A 27,477-nucleotide genomic window follows, 5' to 3' on the forward strand; every position below is an offset into this window, starting at 1 on the left:
TACCGGGTGTCCCACATTTTATGTGACAGGCAATATCTGGTTTGTTGAAGGAGATACACAAAAATGTTTCATACAAAAGTTTTAGGAGTTCATGAGAGCTAGATTTTGATATAATTTTTAAATATACAGGGTGTTGGTGTAGGTGCTACAGACCAAAATTTCTTTTTTAAAATAGAACGCCCTGTATATCATTACATATTCAGATGCTACGTTAAATTCTGATATCATTTCATGTTTGGTTTTTGAAATTCGGTTACGGCGTTGTTGAGTTATTGCACTTTTCCTTAAATATAAAGTTTCAAAAAAACTTATTTACTCGTACACGAATCCAGTCTATATCTTTTATTAAATTAAACTAGACTACTACTGAATACAAACTATTATTCTCACCTCTACGACACGATATCGATATCAGTTGAATATAATATTGAAATTCTTGAGAATGTGACTAACTTGAGGGTAAATTGCTTTATATTGCACAATTTCATCAAGTAGCTTATGCTTGTTGATGCCATAGTAACAAATGTTGTTGAATTGTATCTTCTTGTCAGTTCGATTCAGTGATTCTTTGCAAAACAGAAACTGTGTTTTTTGTGCGAAAACTCCAGTATGCCTTTCGCGTTTAGTCCAAGTGATTGCATTGATATGTTATTAATTTTTGGGGAATGTCAGAAAAACTGCCATCAAGCACAACGTCTATACCAAGAACGTTTTCCAGACAGACCCATTCCGTCACGAATGACTTTTTCGAGAGTTGTAGAAAAATTGCGAACTGGGTCATTTCCTTCTACTATAAAGCATCGTCATCATACGAGATCTGTTAGAACTGAAGATTTAGAGATCAATGTGCTGGCTTATATTATTATTCATCCACATGTGAATCGACATAACAGTCACTATTGGTCTCAAGAAAATCCCCACACTGGGTCCGCGAAAGTAATTTTCAAACTACTTGGGGTATTAATGTATGGTGTGGATTGTTCAATGGCCGCAACATAGGACCTTACTTTTTCAATGAAAATCTCAATGGATTGCGATATTTACATTTTCTAGAAAATAATTTGATCCAGTTGATGGAAGATATTCCCATAGCAGAACGACAAGGAATTTGGTGGCAACAAGATGGTGCTCCTCCTCACAATTCACAGGTTGTTACTGAATATCTGGATAGAACGTACCCAAATAGATGGATTGGTAATAAGGGTCCAATTCGGTGGCCGGCTCTTTCCCCAGATTTATCACCGCTTGATTTTTTCCTATGAGGTTATTTAAAAGATATTGTTTTCACTACTCCCCCTTTGAATGTGGATGATCTGAAAATGAAAATTCGACTAGCGTGCAGTGATATTACGCCTGATATTATAAGAGCGACTTGTACGAGAGAAGTGATTCGACGTTTCGAAGCCTGTATAATATCTAATGGGCATCAATTTTTATGACTTATTTCTAGGTACCTACCATTCTTATGAAATGATTTATCAAGTTATATTATTTACATTGTTATTAATTAAAGATTTGTTTTCGAATACACCTCTTTCAATTTCGCAATTGTTTCATATTCAAAATGATTCCTGACTGAATTCCACAACTCAAAATTGAAACCATTACTTCGAACACCCAAAATTTTGACTAATTTTCATGTGATCTGATGCAGAGAGAATAATTGTATGAGATATTTTTAAAAATAATAGTCGTTCTCAAGACTTTACATTATAAGCAATAATTCAACAACGCCGTAACCGTATTTCAAAAACCAAACATGAAATGATATCAGAATTTAACGTAGCATCTGAATATGTAATGATATACAGGGCGTTCTATTTTAAAAAATGGAATTTTGGTCTGTAGCACCTACACCAAACACCCTGTATATTTAAAAATTATATCAAAATATAGCTCTCATGAACTCCTAAAACTTTTGTATGAAACATTTTTGTGTATCTCCTTCAACAAACCAGATATTGCCTGTCACATAAAATGTGGGACACCCGGTATATCCATAAATACCAGAAATAACCAATGAATCTTTCCCAATAATATTCATACAATTTTCACACCCTGTATTTTCATACTTTGGAAGACATATAAAAGTGTAGTAAAATTTGAAATAAAAAGTGCTTGGCTTTTTACTTCTCAACAATTTCAGGTATAATTTTCTTAAATATACGGCCATTCTCGAAGACATGTTGAGCCATATTATGATTTTCTAATGTGTACCATGGTCTTTGCATCGAGTTTCAATAACACGTTTGATCTGACCAACATAACAGCTGGTTCTGTCCCTGTTTTGGGAGCATGACTTCGATGGCATGCTTTCATCTTCTGGGGAAGTATCTGAGGGTCAGTGAGCTGTTGTCCGGGAGACTCTTCAACAGCTTGTTATTGAGTGGTCTCCTGGGGCTTCTTTGGCATTTGCGGCCTTGATGTAACCCTTCAGTTCTTCCCCTGAAGTTGGGCGGATGTTATCATCGTCATCCTCCCTGAGGATACGGTGAACCCGATCTTCCAGCAAGATGTACAGATAGTAGTGAGAGCTGTAGGAAGTGAATCTAGAAGTACTTTTTTTTTAAACATGTCAAATTCAGACTCTATTCTGCTCTCTAATTTTTTGCTTTCCTGCAGTACCAGTATCAATATTGAAGACACGTTATGGCCGAAATATATCATTTGATTCTTTCATAAAGCTATTGGAAATGGAATTTTCTGTGACATTTGAACAAAATTATCAGTAATATTGGAATATAAAGACGGCAGATAATTTCCTTTCAATTTTTTAAAGCACATTGCTTAGTTACTTTGAGAGATTCGAACAAAAATTAATAGTAATATTGGACTATAAAGGCAACAAATAATTTTCTCACAATTTTTGAAAGCACATTGCTCAGTTACTCTGAGAGATTTTAACAAAAATTGTCAGTACTCTTCTATAGAGACAGCCGATAATTTTCTTATAACTATTGAAAGCACATTGCTTAGTTACTCAGACATATGGAAATTATTCTCATGTGCCAACGGCAATCATTCTTATTTGGAGATCATCATGAAAAGTTAGCATCGTTATATAATTTGACCATAACAGATGGTTCGTAAGATACTTTCTTAATGTTGATGGGTCGAGGGAAGGGGGTTTTTACCGGACAAAAAACAGTTGAAATCGAGCAATTTAATATCATCGGCTATGGTGATTGATGTCGGTCACGATAGAACTCGAACACATCGAATTACCAAATGCAAACAAACGAGATTATACATATTATAATATTCACGGTAAGCGAGCAACGTCAATGATGATGATAAATTGCTGCATTACATTGTTTCATTGCTGTGGTTTCGACCACCATTACGGCAAAAAGCTCTCTTCGAATGGAAAAACTAACAAATGGAGTTAATGTGGCAGGTGAATTGAGCACCCATACGTAAATAGCTGACCGTTTCCGTGTTTGAGTGATTGATATTCATGGTTTGGAAAATACTGAATTTTTTATCGAAACGCCACATCAGTTCCGAAAGATCCTCAATTTCATATCGGAATTGGAGTAGACTAGAATATCAAATTGTAGTTTGAATCATCAGCAATATCCTTGATGATATTTATCAAAGTACAAACTTCTGAATGATTTCGCACTCTGTGTCAATAGTCCTTCACACATATCTGTCTCCCAATACCTAACGACTGTACGGACCTTCCAACAGTCGGAAATTCCCTAAATTTAGAATGATGGTGATTAGTGGCCCTGTATTGTTGGAAACATTCGGCCACTCTAACAATGCAAATCCATCAGTATTATCCTCATTATCGTCTAATCTACTTAAGGAAGGATTGTGTTTAGTATTATACTAAATATTGTCAATGGAACAATGCCTCCAGATTCTCATGTTGAAGTAAACGGGTGTGGTTTTTCCAATTGCCGGATGATTAGGTCAAGATTGTTTCCTATTTTTCAACTTGAGGACTTTTGTGAAAGTTAATTATTATCTCAAGGCACACCAGTTCACTTACGACTGCTTAAAGCGCCAAATTCAAGTGAATGGGCGTCTCTATTCTGCAATATTGTTTCAATTCGAACCGTTATTCCAAATCAAGAAAATTTATTCGAATTGATTTTTGCTATTCCACCTTTTTGAAATGAAACGTTCATTTTTCGATTGATACTGTCAGGGTGTTTCTTAAACACATGCTAATATTTAAGGAGGTAATTCTTAGACCCATTTTAAGAAAAAAACTTGCTATGGACGTATGTCCTAAACGCCTTAACTTTTGAGATACAGAGTAGCAAAGTTTTCAAAAATAATCAGTTTTTTAATAATAACTGAGATCATGCGCATTTTCTGATGTACACAAATTTGTATTTTTTCAAACAGTGGCATCCCTACGGGTTTCGCATTGAATATTTTTGGGGAAAAAGTACTACGCCAATGCTTTCTTTTCAAAATAAAATAATTTTTAAAATCCTCATTAATTTTTGAGAAAATTTGATCTTCTGGTATTTCTTTGTCCGACGCATGATTTTCACTCAAAAAAATAAAAATCGACAGAAAGCAAATTGAGAAATTAGATCAATTCTAAAATGAATGAGAATCTGAAAATTGCTTCATAACGCATTACCAATTGCCTAAGAATATCTGCAAAAAAATAAATTTTTCACGAAAACGAGTTTTATTTTATTTCGTGACAGTAAGTCTAAACGAATAGCACAAATTTGTTAATTAGTAATAATACCAAAACTGATTAAAAATTGTTGTAAGTGGCCACCTGCACTTAGTATGCATGCTTCCGCCCTTCTACGCATGGAATTACGCACCCGTTCAAATATTCCCGGCGTATTTCGTATAGTTTCACACGAGGCAACTATTCGCTCTCTTAAATCTTCTAAAGTATTAACTGGAGTTTTATACACAAGAGTTTTAAGGTGACCCCATAAAAAAAATGTAAACTGTTGAGATCGGGGGATCTTGCTGGCCATTGCTGAGGTCCTCCGCGACCTATCCAACGATTAGGATAAACTGTATTCAAATGGTTTCGGACAATTACACTGAAATGAGCAGCGGCGCCATCGTGCATGTACCATATTAGATTCCTTAACGCAAGTGGCACATCTTCCAATAACAGAGGTAAGTCTTCTTCGAGAAAGTGTAAATAAGAACGACCATCAAGGCGTCCTGGTAGATATAATGGGCCTATTAGATGATCACCTATAATTCCTGCCCATACATTATCCGAAAATTGGTGTTGGAAATGGGTTTCGGTTATTGCATGGGATTTTCTTCAGCCCACACATGATTGTTATGGAAATTTTGAATGGCATTCCGAGAAAAATTTGCTTCGTCTGTGAACAAAATTTGTGTCTCAAACTGCGGATTTAGTGCAATACTTTGAAGATACCACTGACTGAAGTTCACACGCTGTGGAAAATCTCTGGGGAGTAATGCCTGCACTCTTGAAATATAGTATGGGTATAACAAAAAATCAACCAAAATACGCCAAACAATTTGATGACAAATATCCAGAGTTCTAGCGATCTTCCTCGTACTCGTCTCAGGATGTTCCTCAATTTCTTGCAGCACCGCTTCCTCAATTTCAGGAGTTCTTACTACACGAGGTCTACCTTCCGGAATCCTTTTCTTGAAACTACCAGTTTCCCCAAGTCGATGATGAATATTTGAAAAGGTTCGGATATCTGGTAAGGCAAGATTAGGATATCTTTCCTGATAAATGCGCCTGGCTTCTGTTGCATTACCATCGGCAAGGCCATATACGTAATGCATTTGCGCCATTTCCGCATTCGTATAATTCACCATATTTACTAATATTCAGAAAAACAGCGGACTACCAAAATAACTTCAATAACACTTCAAAATCAATCAAAACGCGCTGTTTTTAACACCAACACCTTACTTTAAACCAACATCAATATTAGCTACTGACGTTTGTACATACAGAGAATTCGTTTTTTATTGCTATGGTGGGTACGCTGTTTTTTCTGCTTTTAATCTTTAAAAGAAATCACATATCGACAAACTCCATATTTCCAAGAGGTGCAGTAAATAAATTCTGCTACACGTCATTTATTCCAGGATAACTAAATTTATGTTTTCAAAAATTATCAAGCGGTGCTGCGTTATGACGTAATTTTAATTGAGAACAGTGCATCTGACAACAAACAAATACCTTTTAGATCGTCAATTATTTTGCAACAAATCTGATCTCTTAGTTTGCTTTCAGTCGATGCACGATACCGCATCAGACTTTTAAGGAATTTATCCTTAAGTAAAGCGATTTTTAATTTTATGAGCGAAAACCATGCGTCGGACAAAGAAAACCCAGCAAATCAAATGTGCTCGAAAATGTATGGAAATTTCAAAAATAATTTTTAATTCAAGATAAAGCAGTGGCGTAGTATTTTTTTCGCCAAAAATATACATTTCAAAACTCGTACGTACGCCACTGGCAGAGAAAATTAAGAAAATTGTACATCAGAAAATGCGCCTTGAGGCATGGAACATATGTACCAAATATGCCAAAGATGTCTACAAAATTATCTCAGTTATTAGATATTAAAAACCTGATTATTTTTGAAAACTTTGCCACCCTGTATCTCAAAAGTTAAGGCGTTTAGGACATACGTCCATAGGACGTTTTTTCCTTAAAATGGGTCTAAGAATTACCTCCCTAAATATTAGCATGTGTTTAAGGAACACCCTGTATTTGAACAATTGAAAATTATTCAACTGAACATTTAAAAATATTGGAGTTTGTGTCTCTCAAAGCTCAAAACATTAGGCTAATTATTCGAAATTCAAATAAATATATTTTTAGAGAATGGTTTTTGCGTCTTGATACAAAAAAATGTGGGAATCTTCAAAAAAGGGCTAAATCATTCAATTTCGAAACGAACTTTTCACAAAGATGTGAAGAAATCACATTCAAATACAAACTTGGGTATTGCACGAAAAAAATATACTTTGAAACAACTACTTTTATGTGAACTTTGTGAATGTGTTTCCATCACCAAATGAGGATTCACATCGCTAACAACAATTATATCTATTCACTTCACCATTCAACGAAAGAACTTTCGTCTGAAAAGCATGTATTGTATAATAGGTTTGGGTTATTGGTCAATTTCTCGCTGAGCACCTCTAAAAACTGAAGTCGATGATCATGATCATCTTCGTTGACTTCTTGAACTAGCCTCAAATTGATAGGATGGAATTTGTAGGCTTTCGAAATCCAAAAAACAGTAGCTGATACATCAGACGCTCTAGCTACTTGTCTGATAGATTGTCGATTATCCATTTGTACATGTCCTAAAACTGCAACTTCAACTCCGCCATTTCTGTCAGGACGGGATACTTTATGTTTTCTGTTGTGAACAGAACCTGAAGTTCGAAACTTATCCATTAACTGTTTAACGTATTGATGGCTCACTGTCTGTCTGTACCTTTCGGTACCGATTGCCATAATGAATCTCGCCCATTTACTTTTTTTTAGTTCACATGTATGAATATAACTGAAAATTAATAAAATACCTTTATTATTATTATTATCTATACGTGAGGGGAGATGTTACCGCCCTTGTTTACTCAGGTTAGTTCTTCAAGGACACTCGAGTCCAGCAACACATTTGGGGCTCAACCTAGCACCACCAATGAATGCGTTGTGTTTGGGCTCTGGTTTTCAGATAAAAAAACCCATCAAAACCAGTAAATAGATAATAACAATCATTCAAAATATTTTGAAATACTATATCGTATTCATTGAGAACTGAAATAAGTAAGAACGATTAGTATATCAGTAGCTTGTTGGTTGTAACATAGACCGATTATATTCGATAATTACGTCTTCTGAACCACTTTCACATCAACTCAAGCCAAAGCAATTAAATTGCCATTTTCTAACGAGTCATATAAATATCAGTGGAAAACTTGAAGAATAGTATAATTTACCTAATGCATTGGTGGAATAACCAAGAGACTGTTGTAGCCCGGAGTTTTTCCGAAAAAACAGGCGACCATTTGCTTGGGATTGTTTCGTGCGCGAACAACTTTTGTTGGATTTGGTTCATCTTGAAACACCCATACAGTAGACTGCTGTTTATTTTCGGGCTCATACGCGTATATCCACGATTCATCGCCTGTCACGATGTCATAGACGTGTTTCGAAGCACCGCGTTCGTATTTTTTTGGAGCATTTCCTTCGAGCAATCGACACGAGCCTTTTTTGAGCGATTGACAAATTGTGTGGGATCCAACAATTTTTTTGACAGTCAAATGTTTATGCAATATTGAATGTATGCTGGCCCCACTAATGGGACAACCTTACTGTCTCAATCTCACGATCGACACTGGTCCTTGATGGAGCTTCATCGCCAGAAATTGAATCAAGTTCATCCATGCACTGTTGCTGAGTTATTCCACGTTGAAAGTTGTGAAAAATAATCGCACGAATATGTTCACGATTTAACTCCATTTTTGGGCCGAGATGAATATTTTACGGTAGACCTATCAGTTGCCAGATTGCAACACCAGGGTTGCCAAATCCCGTAGGCAACCCTCGTAGGTCTTTCAAGCGAATGAAAAAGTTTCCTGCTATCTCACACATACTTTGTTTTATTCAAATTTGAAGATAGAAAGCGCATAATGAGAGCATTCTGCTCAAAAGAAACATTTTAGGTATGGAATTGCTGGCTTTTTCGTAGATTAGGCTTAGTGTATAAGGAATAGGTCTTGAAATTATTTCCAGAAGAAGGAAACTGCAATCAATACCTACTCAAAAAATTTAGAAACGCTAATTCATCTTTATTTTATTGTGCTAAACATGTAGAAGCATTCAATTGGTTTAAAAATCGAAATACATTATCTAGTATTCAACTGTTTCACATCCATGCATTGAAAACCTAATCTTCATTATTTTTAATAAACAAAAATTCAACAGTATGAATTCGATAAAGTATTAAACGACGCGATATTCGAAATTTTTATATCGTTTTTACATGTGAATATTATTCTGAAAAACCATCTGATGAATTTTGGCACAGAAAATGAGTGAAACATATTTTTTTTGTAAATTTCATCGGATGTCACCTAAGCACCTCCGCGATTGACACTAATTTTCCTCGTAAATAGCTTGTTTTCAAGTTTTTTTCAAGAATAAAGTCGATAATATCTACCTTGTAACCAGTGTTGACCGCAATTTGTTTTATAACATTCAGTTCTCTATGAAAATTACTTTCTGATAGTGGAATACACAGATTATTAAATATTCCACTGCTGTCAACAAAATCTACCAGGTTGATCCCACTATAAGAAATAAAACTTCTTAGGACATTGCCAGTCTTTGTTAACCCACTCATAACATTTTTTCTTTTTAAAAAAACAGGAAGACAAAATGTCTGTGTCGGACAGATCAGCAGTACGAGTATTTCACAAACTTTATATTGGCCAAATGGGATGAACTTTTTGTCAAAGAATAAAAGAGCATATAGGTGTAGTTTTCTGAATATGGAGACCAATTCTACATTCACAAACCATCTTCAGGCGGGGTCACATCACTTTAATTATGACTATGGCGTGCTACTTTCGGAAGAAAAAGGTTGGAAACCCGATTTTATGGAATGCTTGGCAATTGATAGATTGGAGGATTCTGAATGTTTACTGAATCACCCAATAGAATGGAATTCATTTCTATCAAGTATTGTTTCCGATGTAAAATTTGGTAATGATGAAGACTTAGCCATCTCCTGATGATGCTTACATGGTAAGAGAAACGAGCTTCGAGAGACAGCAATTTTGTTGTGATAAGAAAAAAGTGTTTTCAATAGATTCAATTCACGCCAGAGATTTAAAATTATAGTTATCAAGTTCTTTCGCAATGTTCAAATTGTTATAAATAACATTTTGAACATTATGTTACCTTAACGTGAAATTATCAAGTCATTAAGTAGGAAGAAAGTCATCTGAAACTGTTATATTATAAACAACCCAATCGGGTAGAATTTAGTCTGTATAAACACGCCTGAGGAAGGAATGGTATAGTGAAACACGTATCGCGATTTCATAAAATATTCAGTGGGAATCTCACTTGGATATAAATCAATAAATTGCTGAAAATGGAATTCATTCAGCATTAAATTCCTAAAAAAACTGCCGAGAGTCCCGCACCAAAACAAAATCTTTAATGTATCGGTAAAATAACCAACAGACTGTAAAAACAGTCAAAGACTGAATTGAATAACAATTCACAAGTGAAAATAATTTTTCAGTGTGTGCATTTGTGGAAAACCAAGTAATAGCCGTGTTTTTTGAAATTTATAATCCGGACAGGATGTACTATTACCCACCTTCAATTATTTTAATAAAATAAATATCGCCTGGCATTAATTTCATTAATTGGATTAAATTGCTGCCGTATTATGGAATATTAAATCTATAATTACACCGTGTTGAAAAAAACTGACTGGTTAATCAGAGACGTTCGTTTCATAAATTATACATCGATAACGTTGATGTTAATTTTACCTTCCAAATTGTTAAACTACACTTCAATAAGTTCGAAAATACTTATATCATACTTATTCACAAACAAAATTCATGTAGGTTGATAGTGAAATATCTGTATTTATTTAAGAAACTTCGGTAAATAGATTCATTAAAAAACTAATTAATACAGTTTATTCTATGATTTTGACTATAAAGGGTTTTACAAAAACCGTGACACGTGTTTCGCTATACAATAGCTTTTTCAATAATTATAATAATAATAAATAATAATGATATGTTTATTTACCAGCAATAGAAAGAGTTTCCAATACATCATATGCCATCCTAGATATGGGCAATAAACATCGAAAGAACCCAATAAAACCCTAAGGTATCGATTCCATAACTTCTGCAAGAATTCATAAATGACAGAACACCTGCATTAGCCTAATATTCAGCTTGAATCACAGAGATCATGTGACCCTTCAATCAATCAACTGAATTAGTTAAAATTGCAGAACGGAAGAGAATTGCATTTCGCCTGTTTCATTCACAAATCGATAAAAACAGTCAACCCACTTATTTGGTAAATAAACTCCTTCCCAGACATCAGTTACACTCAAGAGACATCAGATTTAACAATAATTTTGACATTCCGAATCATAACAGCACTATCTATGAACGATCCTTCACGTATCATGCTGTAACAATGTATAATTCATTCAGTGAAACTTTGAAAAATTTATCACTACCGCTATTCAAAAGTAAACTCAAAACTGAATTGCTCAGCAAACAGTGATCCAAACATAAACATTTGTATTTCATTTTACTACTGTCCTGAAATTGCCATTTATTTTTTGTAATGTTATTTTTTTTCTAACCTGGTTGAGTGGAAGAATAGCGCTTTGCTAAACTCCGCCACGTAAAATAAAGACCATTTATGACTGAAATGACTGAAACTTTGGTAAGTAACTTTCAACAGATGAACAACAAAATTCACTAGCTTATATTTACGAGTGGAGCTATGTTCATGTTGCGGTAGGAAATTTTTTCCACCTTAGTATTTCCTTCAAGACAATAAACGTCGATGTTCTCTACTGGTCTAAATCTGGCATTCCAATCTTTTCCGTTTCATTTCCATATCCATCCGACGATCCGTCGCTTAGTTACCAATACCGACGTAATTCGAATCCAGTAGCTGTCCCTATATCATCCGATCCGTCAGTCCGTGTGTTATAATTACCAGTTCGGCTTTGATGTATGGTCTATTGAACGAGACTACCGGATTCCTTTATTGGTAGTTTACACTACTCGGTTTATGCGTCTATGAAGCTATTATATCTTGATAGTTTATTATTCTTATAATTTCCATTCCGATCGAATGGCTAGTTTGATTTAGTGGTTTGCTCAGTAGTAATTACTCCGTACCGTCGGAATATTTCCATTGAGATTTATCGCTACTGCAGAGATTAGATCTGGAATCTGTCGCTCTGTAAATTCAGATGATCCATGAGGTCAATGTTTCAGAAGGAGAATGTAACTCATGTAGAAAATACAAAGAAAAAATATTTTTCATTATTTCCTTCTTCGGTTATCAGACTACCTCAAGGTACTCAACTGAAGCCCATGTCATCCTCGATTTGCTTTATTTTATATGGCGACAATGTAAAAAATGCAGCGTTCTCTAACATCAACGGTTGTATTAATATTATCGGTCATATGTATCCAAAAGATTATGAGCATCACCAGAAAAAGCCCATAAACTTACAGATTTGTTATGATATCATCTTCAGTATGACTCTCTTTCAAACCTAAATTTTCTTCATTCTGAAATTATGAATATTATCTCATTAGTTTGTTACTTCAAAATTCTAGTATCGTTTCCTACTCGTTTCTTGATCTAGAGCAAGAGATCAGTACCTGTGCCTAGTTGGAACGACTAGCTCTTGATTTGCGGAGGAAAGGACGCAGGTCGTATCTGTATTTATTATAGAAATCTCTCATTCGGGCGACATCTGCAGAAATTTCCAGAAATACGTTACCTCCTTTCAACACTTCTCACTGTATACCAACTTCAATTAGACACTGAGTGTCAATAAGTAGCTGCTTTTGTTTGAAGGTGATTGACAATGTTTCGTGATGAATTTGACTAGTTCGGACTTCCATTGTCTATTATATAAAATGATTTGAAATCCCTGAAACAAGTAATATGGAACCATTGGAAGACTGAACTAGACACCTTCCTGAAACACATCAACAGCGTGAGACCTTCCATCACTTTCACAATGGAGGAGAAAATCCACAACGAATTGCCATTCTTAGACGTTTTGGTGAAGAGGACCGACACTAAGTGGGAAACATCTGTATACCGAAAACCCACTCATACGGGACAGTATCTGAACCACGAATTCAACCACCATCAATCGACAAAAGGGGAATCATCAAGACTCTATTAAACCGTGCTTTTGGGTTCTGTAATACAAAGGAAGGTCTCGAGAAGGAACTAGACATCATCAAAAATGATCTTCAGCGAAATGGATACTCCAAAGCGATGGTAGAAAAGACTTTGGCTAAAAGACAGCAGGAGCCTCGCAAGGAAGAGAAGCCGTCACAACCAGTGCTTGCACTTCCCTACATCAGAGGATTATCGGAGAGGATAAGAAGAATTGGTTCCAAGTACAACATTAGAACCTGTTTCAGATCCGGTAACACTATCCGTAGCAGCCTCACGAAAACCAGGCCCCCAAACGCGGACTGCGATTCCAAGAATTGCATTTACCGGATACCCTGTGAGTGCGGAAAATCCTATATTGGTGAAACTAAGAGGCCATTGAATGTTCGCATTGCCGAGCACAAGAAGCACACATAGCGAGAAGAAACCAGCAAATCAGGAATAGCAGACCATGTTTGGACCCATCAATACAACATCGAGTGGTCCCAAGCTGAGATCTTGCACAGAGAGAAACATTGGTTCAGGAGAAAATTTAAGGAAGCTGCATACATGTTGTCCAATAACGTATTCAGCCAGGCCAGCGTAGATATACGAAACATATGGAAACCATCATCAAACGAAAAATGACCAACTCCCGCCAAAACGGTCATCTATGCGGAATCAGTGAAGCGGAAAATGGAAAGTACAGAAAGTGAAAGTATTTCAACGACCTATAAAATAGTCATCTCTCGGAGGAATCAGTCCAGTCATCATCCGAAGACGATTGTAGATACCAACAATCGAAACGTCGTGAACTAACGTGACTTGGAATCTCTACACTTTTTTATTTTTTATTATTTTCTTTTTTCATTCCTTTAATTTTTATTTATTCAATTATTATATTTTTACTTGTAGGTTATTTCACTATCATTTCATTTCAGGTTTATTGTTGCTTAATATAATTGTTATTTTCAACTATTCTTTTTTACTTGTTGCAGGAATTTCAAATCATTTTATATAGTAGACAATGGAAGTCCGAACTAGTGAAATTCATCACGAAACATTGTCAATCACCTTCAAACAAACTGACTTACCTAAGTTTGATTCAGGATTGAGCAGAGTAGTAATTATTCTGTACCGTGGAATTATTTTCATTGAGATTTATCGATACTGAAGAAGTATCTACAAGCGAATGTAGTTAATATTCAATTCATGATTGAATTCAGAAAAAATCCCTATATCACTTCACTGAAGCTCAATGTTATATTGAATTCACATCACTCAATACGGTAGCAATATTAGTTCATACTAAAAAATTAACCCTATCAAAATTGATATGAATTTTCTGAATATGTAGGAAACTTTCGTAGATTCAACTCTATTATACGGAATTATTGTGGTAGACGATGTAAGAATAAACATTATAGGGAAAACAGGCTCAGGCATTCTTCTCCAAATGTGGGAATCTCTCAAAGAAAGGAAGGAAGAAATTAAGTTCACAATAAACTTTGTACAAAGATGAGTAGTTCAGGCAAAGAAATAACTATCAGACACAAACCAGCAGAAAAAATACTTTCTCGAAACAAATACTTTTATAAGAACGCTGAATTATACAAAAAACAATGTTCCCTGTTCAGTTTTGTATTTCAAACATTCATTGTGGAATCGATTCAGATGTCACTCACAGGATTTTTACACAATATAATTAATGAAAGAAGTGAAATTGCACTTACACGGAACACTGTTATCCTCAAGGGTGGACATCCAATATTTTGGAATAAGATACTTATCTTATTGCCTCTTCAGCAATATACCTCTCTCAATACAAGAATTATAGTGGAAAGAAGCAGTAGAAATGTATTTTTTTTGGAATATTCAGTTGAAATATACATTTTCCAAGGCCTGAAGTAACTGTAAGTGTCAAATTTCACACGTGAACAAGGTGTTTGTGGGATATATTTGGATTAGCAAATTTGTGTCTCAGCATCCGAAAAACAAAATAGATTGTACGCCAAAAGAGCAAGAAATTGGTTAATAGAAACTTCAACATATTGTCGAAATACACCTTCAACTGACAATATGTTTTCTATGTACAAATTTTTTCCTTCATTTTATATATACTCGTATACTTTCCAGCTAGTAATGAAGTATTTGGTATATACTAGGTGTAAAAATGAAGAAGACTTTGATCATCCAAATAATAAAATATTTTGGAGCTTCCCATTAATTATATTTCTCTCCTCATTTATTCGATCGCCTATATGGCTAACTAAATATAATTTATAAACAGTTAACTAGTTTAGTGATCAAATAATTTTCTGAAGATAGGTTGGTAGGGTAGAAAGATCAATTTTTCCTTAAAAAAACAATTGTTTTATTGCCAACGTTTCGAATTTAATTAAATTCTTCTTCAGGGCTATGTAACAATGAATTTTCATGAACATATCTCCCATTATCGTTTCAATTCTACAAGAAATAATGACTTCCTAATTAAATTACTCACCGAAAAGTAGTTTCTTCGTGTTGATAATTACTCTTTTAAAACCCATCAGACATATTAGATAAATATTAAAAAAATAAAAAACATTACAACAGACAATACCAACACGAAACGACATGAAACAAACAAATGGCTTCATCTGTAATTCTGATAAGCTGGTGACTGTTTTTTTAATCAATGACAGAAAGAAAGAGAATGAAGAAAGGGTGAATTATTGAGGTATTTCACTTATGAAATTGAAATATGTAGTATTAAGGCTATCGACATCTCTTCTAGTGTTAACACTATCGTATTTGAGAATATGTATCATTTCGCTCAAAAGTCTTTTGGATAAATATGGTTGAACATCTATAAATAGTTGGATGATCAAAATCAAAAATGTGTCCATATTCTTTTTCATGTTCGAGAGGTGTATTTTTAGAAGGGATTAATTTTTTTGTATAAATGTTGTTTCAATGTTTATAAGGTAATAGTTGTTTTGAGAGGGATTTTTCTTCAAGTTTGTGTCTGAAAGTTAATCCTTTGCATGATTTTTTTGGAAGATTCCTACATTTTTTTATAAAGTAGAAAGCCGAAACCTTGCTTTCCCATGAGTATGAAGCTTTTTCAAACTTCTCAATATTTCCTGTGCTAAAATATCTTATCGTTATCAGAAAAAAGAAAGCAGTTGGGGTCCTCTAAATAGGTTCTAAACAGTTGCTCTCGGAAGAGCGACATCTAGTTTTGTACTGAGAACTTTAGAACTAAGGGAAACTGATTATTGTTACAAGGAACCATATCACAAAGAAATCATAAAAGAAAAGTCTTCGTAATGACTAATGAATCTAAAAGGTGTTTTTGGTGAGCTAGAGGTTTCATGTATCAGAAAAAATGTTCATGAACATCAAAGTCAAATCGAAATCTATAAAAGAATGGAAAATTACAAGAATTGAATAGTCAATCATTATATTAATGTGTACGACTCGTTTATACGTACCTATATCCATTCATAACACTGTCATAATATTGACATATGACATAATAATGTCATATGTCTGAATATCTATCTTTATACAGATATAGAATTCATCAACTGGTGATCAATTCTTGCTTGAATGAGAATGAAAGTAATTATATTACTAGAACTCAATTCGAATAAATCTCATAAATAATTATCATAACTCCCCTATGGCTAAACTATCAAAACAATAGTTAATACATTATGTTGGAAAAGTACATGAGAAATATGTCATACACTAAAAAAAATCGTATAAAATTTTCTTTTCTCCATTCGCATATTCCTACTTGTGTTAATCTCATCGGTGAATATATTTCAGAAAATAGATTTTCGATCACTTTTCACATGGTAAAAATGAACTGAATTTGTTTCCATGAATATCATAACCAAGAAATAAGTTTTGAAAAACAAAAATAGATCAGAAAAAAGAATCGCGAATTTTTTAGGATTATCAATAAGTACTATCACGTATGAATACGTAGGTGAGTATTGGTATTAAAAACCTAGTTGAAGAAAAATAGTGAGATCGTAGGAAATAAAAAATACTACCTAATAATCAATCTACGACAGAATGAAAATGAAACGTTTCTCTGATAAGTTGGACTTGACAGGCTGATATAAGATGCGGGACAATATTTTGCCAACTACCTATTTGAATGAATAAAGAGTTAGATGAATAATTAAACTTTGAATCAGTTCAAAAAATTTACTGATGAAGCTAGTATGACAATTTGAAAATATTTCTCAGGTCACTGGTATAAATAAGGCAAAAAGATAATTTTCCATAAAGGCCCAACTATCTATCATACATCTTTTTTAGTTTTTAGGTATACCCCATATATCTGGAGTGGTGTTATCTAAAGTTTCAGTTTTCATGGTAATAATTTCACACGATGATTTTAGTATAATAGATTTTAGTTCCCTCTGTACAATTTTTGTTGGTCGTCCTGGAGAAAATACTCAGGATAAGTAAACACTCTTTTCGATGCATTTGAAGGGTTCCACTATGATTTGTTGATTGAGAAGCTGAGTTATGTTTGTTTGGATGCATCTGCCTCCAAGCCACTCATATAGATCTCAATAAGTTAGAATTAATAATGAAAAGATAAATGGAAATTTCTATGTTATTCACCACTTTTAATTGTAACTAACGTTACTGCAGCTTCGTCCTATATGGACATTCTCAAACTAATGCAATAAACTTTTTATTTATTTCTTTTTTCATTATGATCTCCTACCACGTAGTAACGGCTACATCCATCAATTTATTATTAGAATTAATAATTGTTCATCATGTTTAATGATATTTCTTCTGGTATACCACAACACAAATGTGTAACCTATTGATTTTCAATCCTTTTAGAGATGTATCTAAATAGGTATATATTTCTATAAATGACAACAGAATATTCAATACGATTATCACTCGAATCTTCAATATTTATTGCTTATAAAACTTAATTCCCAGCAGTTAATTGTTAGCTCAGTTTCACTTAGGTGTGCGCAGGTTATTCAAATTACTGGATAACTAGGTGAATTAAATTTGTGAAATATCAATTTTTTATTAATTCTGATAACAAGAGAAACCTCTCTTTGTTTGGACTGAAAGTTTAGAAAGCTAACTATAATTTCAAATCAGACCTTCGTACCGTATTGATTTGCAATACGGTACGGTACGGTATGTTAAATTTGAAACCAGAATAAGTAGTACCTATACAGTTATCAGATTTCGCTTGGATCCCATTTTGTGAACATATTATTCAAATTAATTTTTGTACACGGAAGTAAGCGTGGCTATTTTCGAAATTGAAAATTAATAACCTATGAAATATAAAGTAAACGTAAACAACTGAAAATGACGAAAGATGTAAAAAGCATAACGACTAGGATGATAAAGACTATGTTCATAGGTTATGATCGAGATGACACAGAGTAGAGTAGGTATCAAGCTTTGTGGTGGAAACATTTCGTACAATTGTATGCTCCAAAAAGCCTCTACAAGTCCAATTATTTGAATATATAGATAGGTATGTGTTCAGTAACTGGTATTTCTTTTACGAATATTCTAAAACAGCAATATCTTTTCCACAATTTAGATATCAACACAGCTTCACTAACCTGTTTTTCGCAGCTGCAGCTCTGTCCCTCTGCCTGCGGTTCTTGAACCAGTTCCCAACCTGCGTCGGGGTCAGCCCCGTCGCTTGGGCCAGCTCCCGCTTCTTGGTCGGATTCGGGTACGGATCCTGCAGATACCATTCCCGCAACAAACTCCTAGTCCGTTCCTTGAAACAGTGCGTCTTTTGCTCACCGTCCCAGATGGTACGAGGCAGGGGAAACTTTTTCCGCACGCGATACTTATCAACCGGACCCAGAGCACGACCCCTCAGTTTCTCAGCCTCCTGGTAGTGCGCTTCCAACCACATGGCTTGCAACTTCCCGTGGGAGCCCTTGGTGAACTTGTGCGACTCCAAAATCGAGTAGAGTTCTCTGAAATTGCCACTGTGGAAGGACACGATCGCCCTGGCTCTAAGCACTGCTTCGTTCTTGTTCAGTTCGCCGATGTTCGGATGCGCCACGGGCAAAGACCACAAGAACCGAGCTAATCTTTCGATATCACCACTTTCCTCCAGGGTTTCACAAACAGCAGCCACTTGGGTCACGGTGAAGTTGAGCGTCGGCAGCGCAAACATGGGATTCGGCAGCATCGCGGTCGGGGCAATCGGGATGGGAACGCTGATCCCGGGAGATGAAGAGGTCTCCGAGTGGGCTCCTGAAACCGGGACCCGTGCTTCCGGAGCAAGACCCAGAACTCAGCCCAGAGCCATGTGAGTTGCCAGTGTTGCTACCGTTCACTGAACCTTCGCCGCCATCACTTGCACTAAAGAACTGTATCGGTGACGAAAACGTGTTACTCGAGTAACTATCAACAAAAGAAGATCGAGTTGCAGGGAGAGAGCTTTGTGTGTTGCTCTCGGGATGAGACTGAGTTTGTGTACGCGGGCGACGCCAGATGCTACTTCCGCGCCGGCTATTGGTGCTGGCAGGGCTGTTACCACGGAGACTCGCCCGGTCGAGCGCCAATGGCGGCGAGGGCTGGAGGGGGATTGGTGATGCGGTGGGCGGGACAGTGTCAGTTTGAAATGTGGCGTTTAGATGAAAGCCTTTGTAGCATACACCTAACTAAAGGTGATGTATAAAGTGGTCCTCTATTTCGTACAGCTCTGTCACCATGATAACTTTCAAGATACGCCTTTTATGTTTATTTCTGGGTCGTAAAATGATTGAAATCTTGTTTTGCTCACAGTGCGGTCGATATCTTTATTAGTTGTAACTTGTGAACTAGCTGGAAGGGGTTGAGGAAAATGGTTATGAGGAAATGTGAATATGAAAAGACGGTGGTTCTTCTTTTGAACTAAAATTACAGAGGTTGTCAATACTGATTTTTTAAAATGTGTATTTCACGTCGAAAATGAAAATTAGGTTATTGTATTGAAAAGATTGATTCAGCTCTTCACTCTTGTCATTTTCCGAAGAATTTTTGCAGAATGATTTTGATTCCATGTTATGCACGCAAACATTGGAAAGAGTTAGTTGAGGCTTTCTTCATGAAAGAACCATCATTTATTTGGGAAATAGCTGAATATATTTGTTTATCAATTTTCCTTTCAAAAAAACACTGACTGAATTCTTGTTTTGCTTCTTGGTAGTTATTAGTTTTGACTGGTCATAATGAAATCAAACAACCACAAAAAAATTATGAAATATGAACCACAACTGTTTTTTAGTTTCATGTCTCAATTTTATATTTTGTTTTCGAACATTGAAAAAAATTTGTTCAAACTTTATTGATGGAATTGAAATCATTAGTAACAAAATAAAAGGATACGATTTTTTTTGAGGAAGGATTGATGATTGATTAGAAAAAAAATGTTTTTTGGCAGTGAAAGAAGCGAGAAATACTTGAAAAAATAATGAGAAATTGATGTTAACTCTAAAAATGCACCTTCTTGTTTATTTCTGGGTGGTGAATTATTCGAAAATTCGTATTCTTAAATAAGTACAGTGCTTTCTATGAATAGGTATCAACATCATTAGTTGTGAATGGTGAAATTTCATAATAAATCAGTGAAATATCCAGCAAAGTGCCTACCAAAGAGGAAAAAATAGTTTATAGAACTCTATACTTTTTACCGACATGTTTTCATATTATGTTGTTTCCAACTAGGTATTGGAAAAAAAAGTTCAGACTATGTTAACAAAATAATTTCATCATCAACAAAAAGATAAAATGGAGGTTTTTGAATAATTAATGAAAGTAAAATTATTTGTTTTGAAGTTGAAGAAATTGAAAAACCTAAAACGAAAAATAAAGAATTGACGTTAAATTGACTACGAGGAAATATAAAAGTGGATAGTGCAATGGTGGTTTATTACGAAAAGAAATTTTGGACTAGGTAGGTACCTGCTTTAAAATGTTTATTAATACGTAAAATACGGATGCTCTTAATATTTCATTAGAGCTAACATACAGAGACATTGATGATATTTCCATATTTTGATTATATATTCTCGAACATAGAAATTCATCAGTTCAGGTTAGTTGGATTTTTTTTCCAAAAGATGAAAAAAGAAAAATTTCTTTGAAAAGTGATTGAGAGGGAAACTATTTGCTTGTCATTTGGAGAAATTAATATCCTTTCTATCAAAATATAGTCTGAATTTCTTCAAGGAAACCATATTCCATTGTATAGGTATACATTCCTTGATCAGGACATTTTTTTCAATTGTATAGGTACAGAAGAGCTGTTTTATAGTAATAATTCCTACCTGTCACATCAAAAAAGATTCGCAGGAAACACTTATGTTAACAAGTAACAGTTTTCATGTCGATATCCTCATGAAATTCAGATATAACTGAAAATCAAAATTATTATCAAAACCACTTCATCTTCTGTAACTGATTACAAATATTTGGCAAAACTTTTTCTATCGGGCAGTTTTCAATTCAAGTGTGTTTTCAATCAATTTGATAATAATTTTTTTGACCTCTTTGTTGGTACATCATAAACGTTAGACTTCAAACGTGTATGGTGACATTTCATAGTGTTTACAAAGGTTGATGAAATGATAGAAATTTTTTTCAGTGTACGTATAGATGTGTGAAAAACTATTTCTATAAAACTATTTAATACATCGCTATTATTATCCTCCTTTTTCTTTATGGCTCACAAGAAGTATAGGTATAGAGTTGACTGCTTTTTCATAAATTCGTAAACTATTGTTTGTACAAGTTTAAATTCAACTCATTATTTTTAATATACAAGAATAATTTGATGGACTTTTATCTTCAAAATCATGAAACGATATTTTTCCATCTTTCATGAGAAATATATTCGTAAATATGTGAAAAATACATCACAAAACTGATTATTTTGACACAGAAATATCATTTAATGAATTAAAAATTGAAAATTTTCCACGTTTCATTGCAAAATTGGACTTTTTATTTTTTGGCAACAATCCAGGAGAAGAACAATATAACAATTCTAGTTTCTTTCATATTTTTTTACGTTTATAGTACCTAATGATAACGTTTCAATGTGTAAAAATTCAAATAATAATAATATAGTTTATTATGCATGAAAATACATTTATACATAAAAGGAAAAGGGTTAGCCAAAGGCTATCTTCCACTTTCCCAAAAATTATACAGTAAGTACAAGAAAATAATTATAAACATACTTATTTAGTATCATAACAATGATAGAGAAGAGAAATAATAATACATCATCTGGTTGCTAATAACTCTTAATTTTCTTAACATTATTTTGGTCAATTTAACAATTTCATTGTACTACCGTACATTGAATTTTGAATCTTTTAAATTAGCACTGAGCAGTAAGCATCTGTGATTTTATTTCTCTCTCAAATTGATGAATATTATGATTTAAAAGGGGTAAAATTTCATTCAGATAGCAAGGGGCTATATAAGAAGAACATCCTTGAAATTTGGAAGAACGGTGTCTAGGTATGTTGGATCTTTCATATAAAGAAATTTCATTGGAGCATCCCTTGTTAAGATACAGCCCCTTAAAGGGGGTACATACAATTTGTATGACAATTTTTTTCACAAGAACTGAAAAAGTTACAGTATTGCTGCGAACTGGTTCATTTTGGGCAAAAAACCCAAGAGACATTTTTTGTTTAGAATGAAACAGGCTATCGGAAATACATTTTTAAATGGTAAACAAATAATAAGAGAAAAAGTTACATTGGAAATAAATTTTAGGGGTTGCGTTTTCCACCCCTTACAACCATGGGGTAAACCAAATAAATTTCTGGCTAAGTGTCTTTTTGGTAGTACAAAACGTCAGGTTAATTTCAATATTGTAACTTTTTTAGTGCTTGTGAAAAAAAGTGTTATACAAATTTTATGTACCCCCTTTAAGGGGCTGTATCTTAACAAGGGATGCACCAATGAAATTTCTTTATATGAAAGATCCTATCTTTTTTCCGATAAGGAATCACCTCCTTAAATGTTTTACACTTATTCAGTTACACTCTGTATATAGAATAACTTGTCTGTTTTAATTTGGATAATAGCTGATGGCAGCGCATTGTAAAGGCTGACTGCATTATATAGTGGTGATTCTTTAAATTTTGAGGTGTTGTGTCTAGGCACCTTTGATAAATTTCCATTACACGTTGGATATTCATGACATGATGAGGTTTTTTCGAGCAGTGACTCGTTTTTTCTGGCGTAGTTCACACATTTATATATGAATATGCAGGGAGCTGACAGAAACTTTCCTCTAATGGAAAATGGCCTACAACTCTCTAAGTAGTTCATGTCAAATATCACACTCACTAGTCGTTTCTGTAATACAAAGATCCTGGTGGAGTTTCTTGCACTTGCCCAAGACTTATATTGTAAGAAATGTGTGAATACGCCATTGCATAGTAGACACTCCATAGACTTGACCTGCTTATACATTGCTTCATCTGTTTTATTGCAAAATATGCTTTGTTTAATTTACAATTTGAGATCTACCTGACTATTAAAGGAATAAGTTTCTTGATGCTTGGATTTTGATTTGTCGAAGGACTTTCTGATTCAATCGAACTTTATAGGGGTTGTTTTTCATAATGAATCAAAGTGTGGAGTCAGCAGATTATAATAGTCCGGGACTACCGCCATTCCACAAAAAAGAATAGTATTGTTGAAAACTATTCTTCTCCATGAAAAAGTCTGTTAATTAAGTTAGACACTTTCTACTTCCGATAAGATTTCTGCTTGAACCTCATAAAGTGCATCAAACGAATCCCATCCTATTCCCGTCTCCGTAATTGGTGACCGAAGAACCACTCAAAGTACCCGCAAAGCAATTAACGGCAACAAAAATTATATTTAAGCGATCCGAAAATAAACATGTCAAAACAGACCTGATGAAGGCAGCCGAGGCGCCTCGAAGGGAGAGATGTTAGCTCTCGGTGACAGAAGACACTCGCTCGTTTGTAACACAGCGTCCACGGCCTTCTTTTCGATGGCGTGCCAGCCACCGGCGCCAAGCCCGACTATCCAAATAACGCCAATCACTCCCCTGTCTCGATCACGTCACGAAGAATCGTTTATTTGCTCTCGATATTTTCAGTCGAGGGTACTGGAAATTATCAATTCTGGAGAACGGTAAAATATTTTCTACTGAAAGCATCGTTGAAAGGCTACAGTTTGTCGACGTAAAGTGCAATTTGTATACCTGTAGTATCGAATATAGACAGTCCGGTAAGAGAACTGGGAATACGTCAACAAGTTGTTCAAAAATATTACCAAATTCGTCCCACGTCGTGGGTCCGTGAACACAGTATTGACGAGACACTGGTGTTGCCCTACGCTCCGTGGGATATTGAATCCGTTGTGGGGAACGAGAAGCGCCGAATTCATTGGAACTATTCGTTTCCCATCCTCAGGCTCATGCAAGCTAATGAGCCTGATGTAGTCCTTCTCGATCACCAGAGCAAGACGATTCTTGTCATGGAGTTTTCAGCTCTTAGCTAGAAGAATATCGTCCGAAAAGAGGAGGAAAAACGGATAAAATATTGAGATTTCCTCTTCGAACTCCGCAGACTCTATTCAGATCACTCTGTCAAGATGGTTGTTCTGATTTATTGGAGTCCTTGGTGGAATGATGTCCTCTCTACTCTCGAATCTAAAAAAAAAAACCGGCTTGCCGCACTAAGGCAGAAATCTTAGCCGCACAGATGCACAGATATTACAATATAATATAATAAAATGAAAAAACTATACCAGAAAATTAAAAATTCTCCATGAAATACTGAGATACAGTGTCAACAATATATTCTAGGTCAGTGGTCGCCAACCTCTTCAATGTGTTGAGCTACTTTGTTAATTTTGAAATAAACAGCGAGCTACCCACACGGAAGCCACGTAACGCAACGTAAATGAAATAATCCACAGTTAATTTATCATTATATGTATTTATTTTACTATTTAACTGGTAATACATAATACATAGATACTGATATAAACTAATAACAAAATAACTAATATTACTAGTACGTACTTGTTCATAGCTAATTACCTATCAAACGAAGGGTGTTTGAAAAATAAACACAAACTTTTATCCAGCCACAACGGCATGTCACGTATGATTTAAAAATAGTTAATAATAACAACAAAAAAAAGTAACGCATATCATGAACATTGAAAAATAAAAAATTGTTCAGTATGAGAATGAAGATGACACTCAGACTGTTCGAATTTTTTTTTATAATGTTTGCATGTAATTTGATGCAGCCATTCGAATACAATTATCCAAATGATTGTTTAGTCGATTGCGATATTTGTTCTCAATATTCTATTGGAAAAGATTTCAAACAAATAGGTTGAACTGATAATGTTTTACTTTCAAGGCAATAGGCATAGTGAAATTTGTCTTTATTTAGGCCTAGTTACTTTTGGACTTGATGACTTAAGATTGGGTAAATCATTTCTTCATTTCAATGACTTCAATTTCGCCAAGATGTTCTATTGCACAATTTGCAAAGTGTGATTGCAAATGTTGCAGGGTGAAACAACAAATTACGCTAATAAAGCAATTTCATTGAAATCTTTAAACGATTTTTGAAAAATTATTGGGTAGAAATTATTTCTTTATGATATTTGTTGTCATAGGGATATTTAATGGATTTTGTTGATGGGTTCTTATGGATTTTTTTTTTTTTGAAAGAATAGGAAAATGCTTGGCATCGCTGTTAAATTTTGTTCCCAAAACTCCAGCTTTTTTGATAAATTTTTATATCAGAAATCATTTCATTTGTCTTTGTCTCTCCCCTGAAGCTGCAAATTAAGTTCAATTTCTTGTAATAATGTCCACGAAAAACCAAAATCTCTAAGCCAGATTGAATTTTCTAGTTCCGGAGTCGGTTCATCGCGTTGTTTGAAAAATTGTACTATGCCAGATAGGACATCATTAAAACGTTTCAGCACCCGTCCTCTTTTTAACCATCGGACTTCAGAGTGAAGGAGTAGATCCCCGTATTGACAGTCAACTTCATCGGCCAAGGTTCTGAATAATCTTCTTTGTAACGCTTGAGCTCTAATCTTGTTCACAATTTTCACCACCAGTTTCATAACGTTGTTCAGTTTCAGGAAATTTCCACATAATGCTTGCTGATGGATAATGCAGTGGTAACAGAGAAATTGCGGAAAAGTTTCATCTTTACGACATAACGCCACCAGACCCTTATCACAACCCACCATAACTGGAGCGCCATCGGTTGTCAAGCCTACCATTTTCGATATTGGAATTTTCTCGGAAGAAATAATATTTTTTCAATGAGAAAACAACTCATGTCCAGTAGTGTGTCCTTTCAGTGGAATGAACTTCAAAAGATCTTCTTTAATCGTAAAATCACTAAAAACCATCTTGACGAACTGGGCAGTGTCAACGACATCTGTTGATTCATCCAGTTTAAGTGAAAAATAAACACAGTGATCTAAGTCAGTTCTCAACTGTAAAAAAATATCATTGCTCATTACTTCTACACGTCTCATCACTGTATTAGCGGAAAGTTGCATAGATTTTATAGCTGAAACTATCTCGTCTTTATTTGTGAAGTTGGCAAATAACGAATCAGCAGCTTCTAAAAACGCATGTTTTATCATTTTTTCCCGTCTTCATAAGGTTTCTTTTTTTGTGCAATCATCTGAGACACACGGTACGATGCTTATTTTCGTCGACTGTTCTTAAAAATATTGATTGTTGTCCAATTAACTGCTTTTTTAACTGTTTCAGTTTCTCCTTTCTGGCGGCAGAATGTAGTGGAAATGATTTTTCAAAATTAGAATGTACAGTTTTATGATGTCTCTCAATATTTCCTTTCTTAGCAACGGAGACCGAAGTATTACATAACAAACACACATTTTTATCTATAACTTCTGTAAAAAAGTATTGTTCTTCCCATTCCGAATGAAAGTGGTATGTCTTTACCTTCTTACAACTGCTTGCCATAATATTATTTTTGTTGTTCTCTACTAACCCAACCGCTGGACGTTGGTTACGCGTTCAGTTTTAAACTAAGCGCAATGTCGTCGCGCCGTGCGTTTTTATCCTGTTCAAAGCAATCCAGATCGTTCTCGAACACTAACGCGCTGGTCCGGCTGGTCGATTCTAGCCGATTCTAGCTTGATGGCGTCAGCGGCAGATCGCTCACTGCAACGTTGCCGCTGTTTATGTTTAATATTATGACGATTATATTATTTTATGGAATTTTTGGAAGCTTCTCTGATTGTTGCAGTTTGTATTTTTTAAATTAAAATCGTTGTGAGAGCTACCATAATTGCCTCCGCGAGCTACCGGTAGCTCGCGATCGACAGGCGACCACTGTTCTTGGTAATCAAAATTGATATCACACAAATTTGAAATTAAACTGAAATTATTGCAAATGCTAAAGATAGGTGACTTGAGATACAAACTGGTTCTAGCCAGTCGTCTGTAAAAAGTTTTTGTACTTCTAGTTCTAAAATGAGACACACAGAAATTTATAAAA

The 27,477-nt window shown here is 34.7% G+C and overlaps 1 protein-coding gene across 1 annotated transcript in view; it reads right to left on the reverse strand.

The window, feature by feature from the left end:
- Six3 (optix) overlaps window positions 1–27,477 on the reverse strand; it is a 139,511-nt gene that overhangs the window by 83,020 nt on the left and 29,014 nt on the right. Inside the window, 1 exon segment of the mRNA XM_074175235.1 lies at window positions 18,526–19,216. Coding sequence (XP_074031336.1) covers window positions 18,526–19,216 — 691 coding nt within the window.

Source organism: Leptinotarsa decemlineata, unplaced genomic scaffold (genome assembly GCF_025532065.1).
Source record: "Leptinotarsa decemlineata unplaced genomic scaffold, Ldec_3_MD MMD2_tig00000882_RagTag_RagTag, whole genome shotgun sequence".
Taxonomy (NCBI): Eukaryota; Metazoa; Arthropoda; class Insecta; order Coleoptera; family Chrysomelidae; genus Leptinotarsa; species Leptinotarsa decemlineata.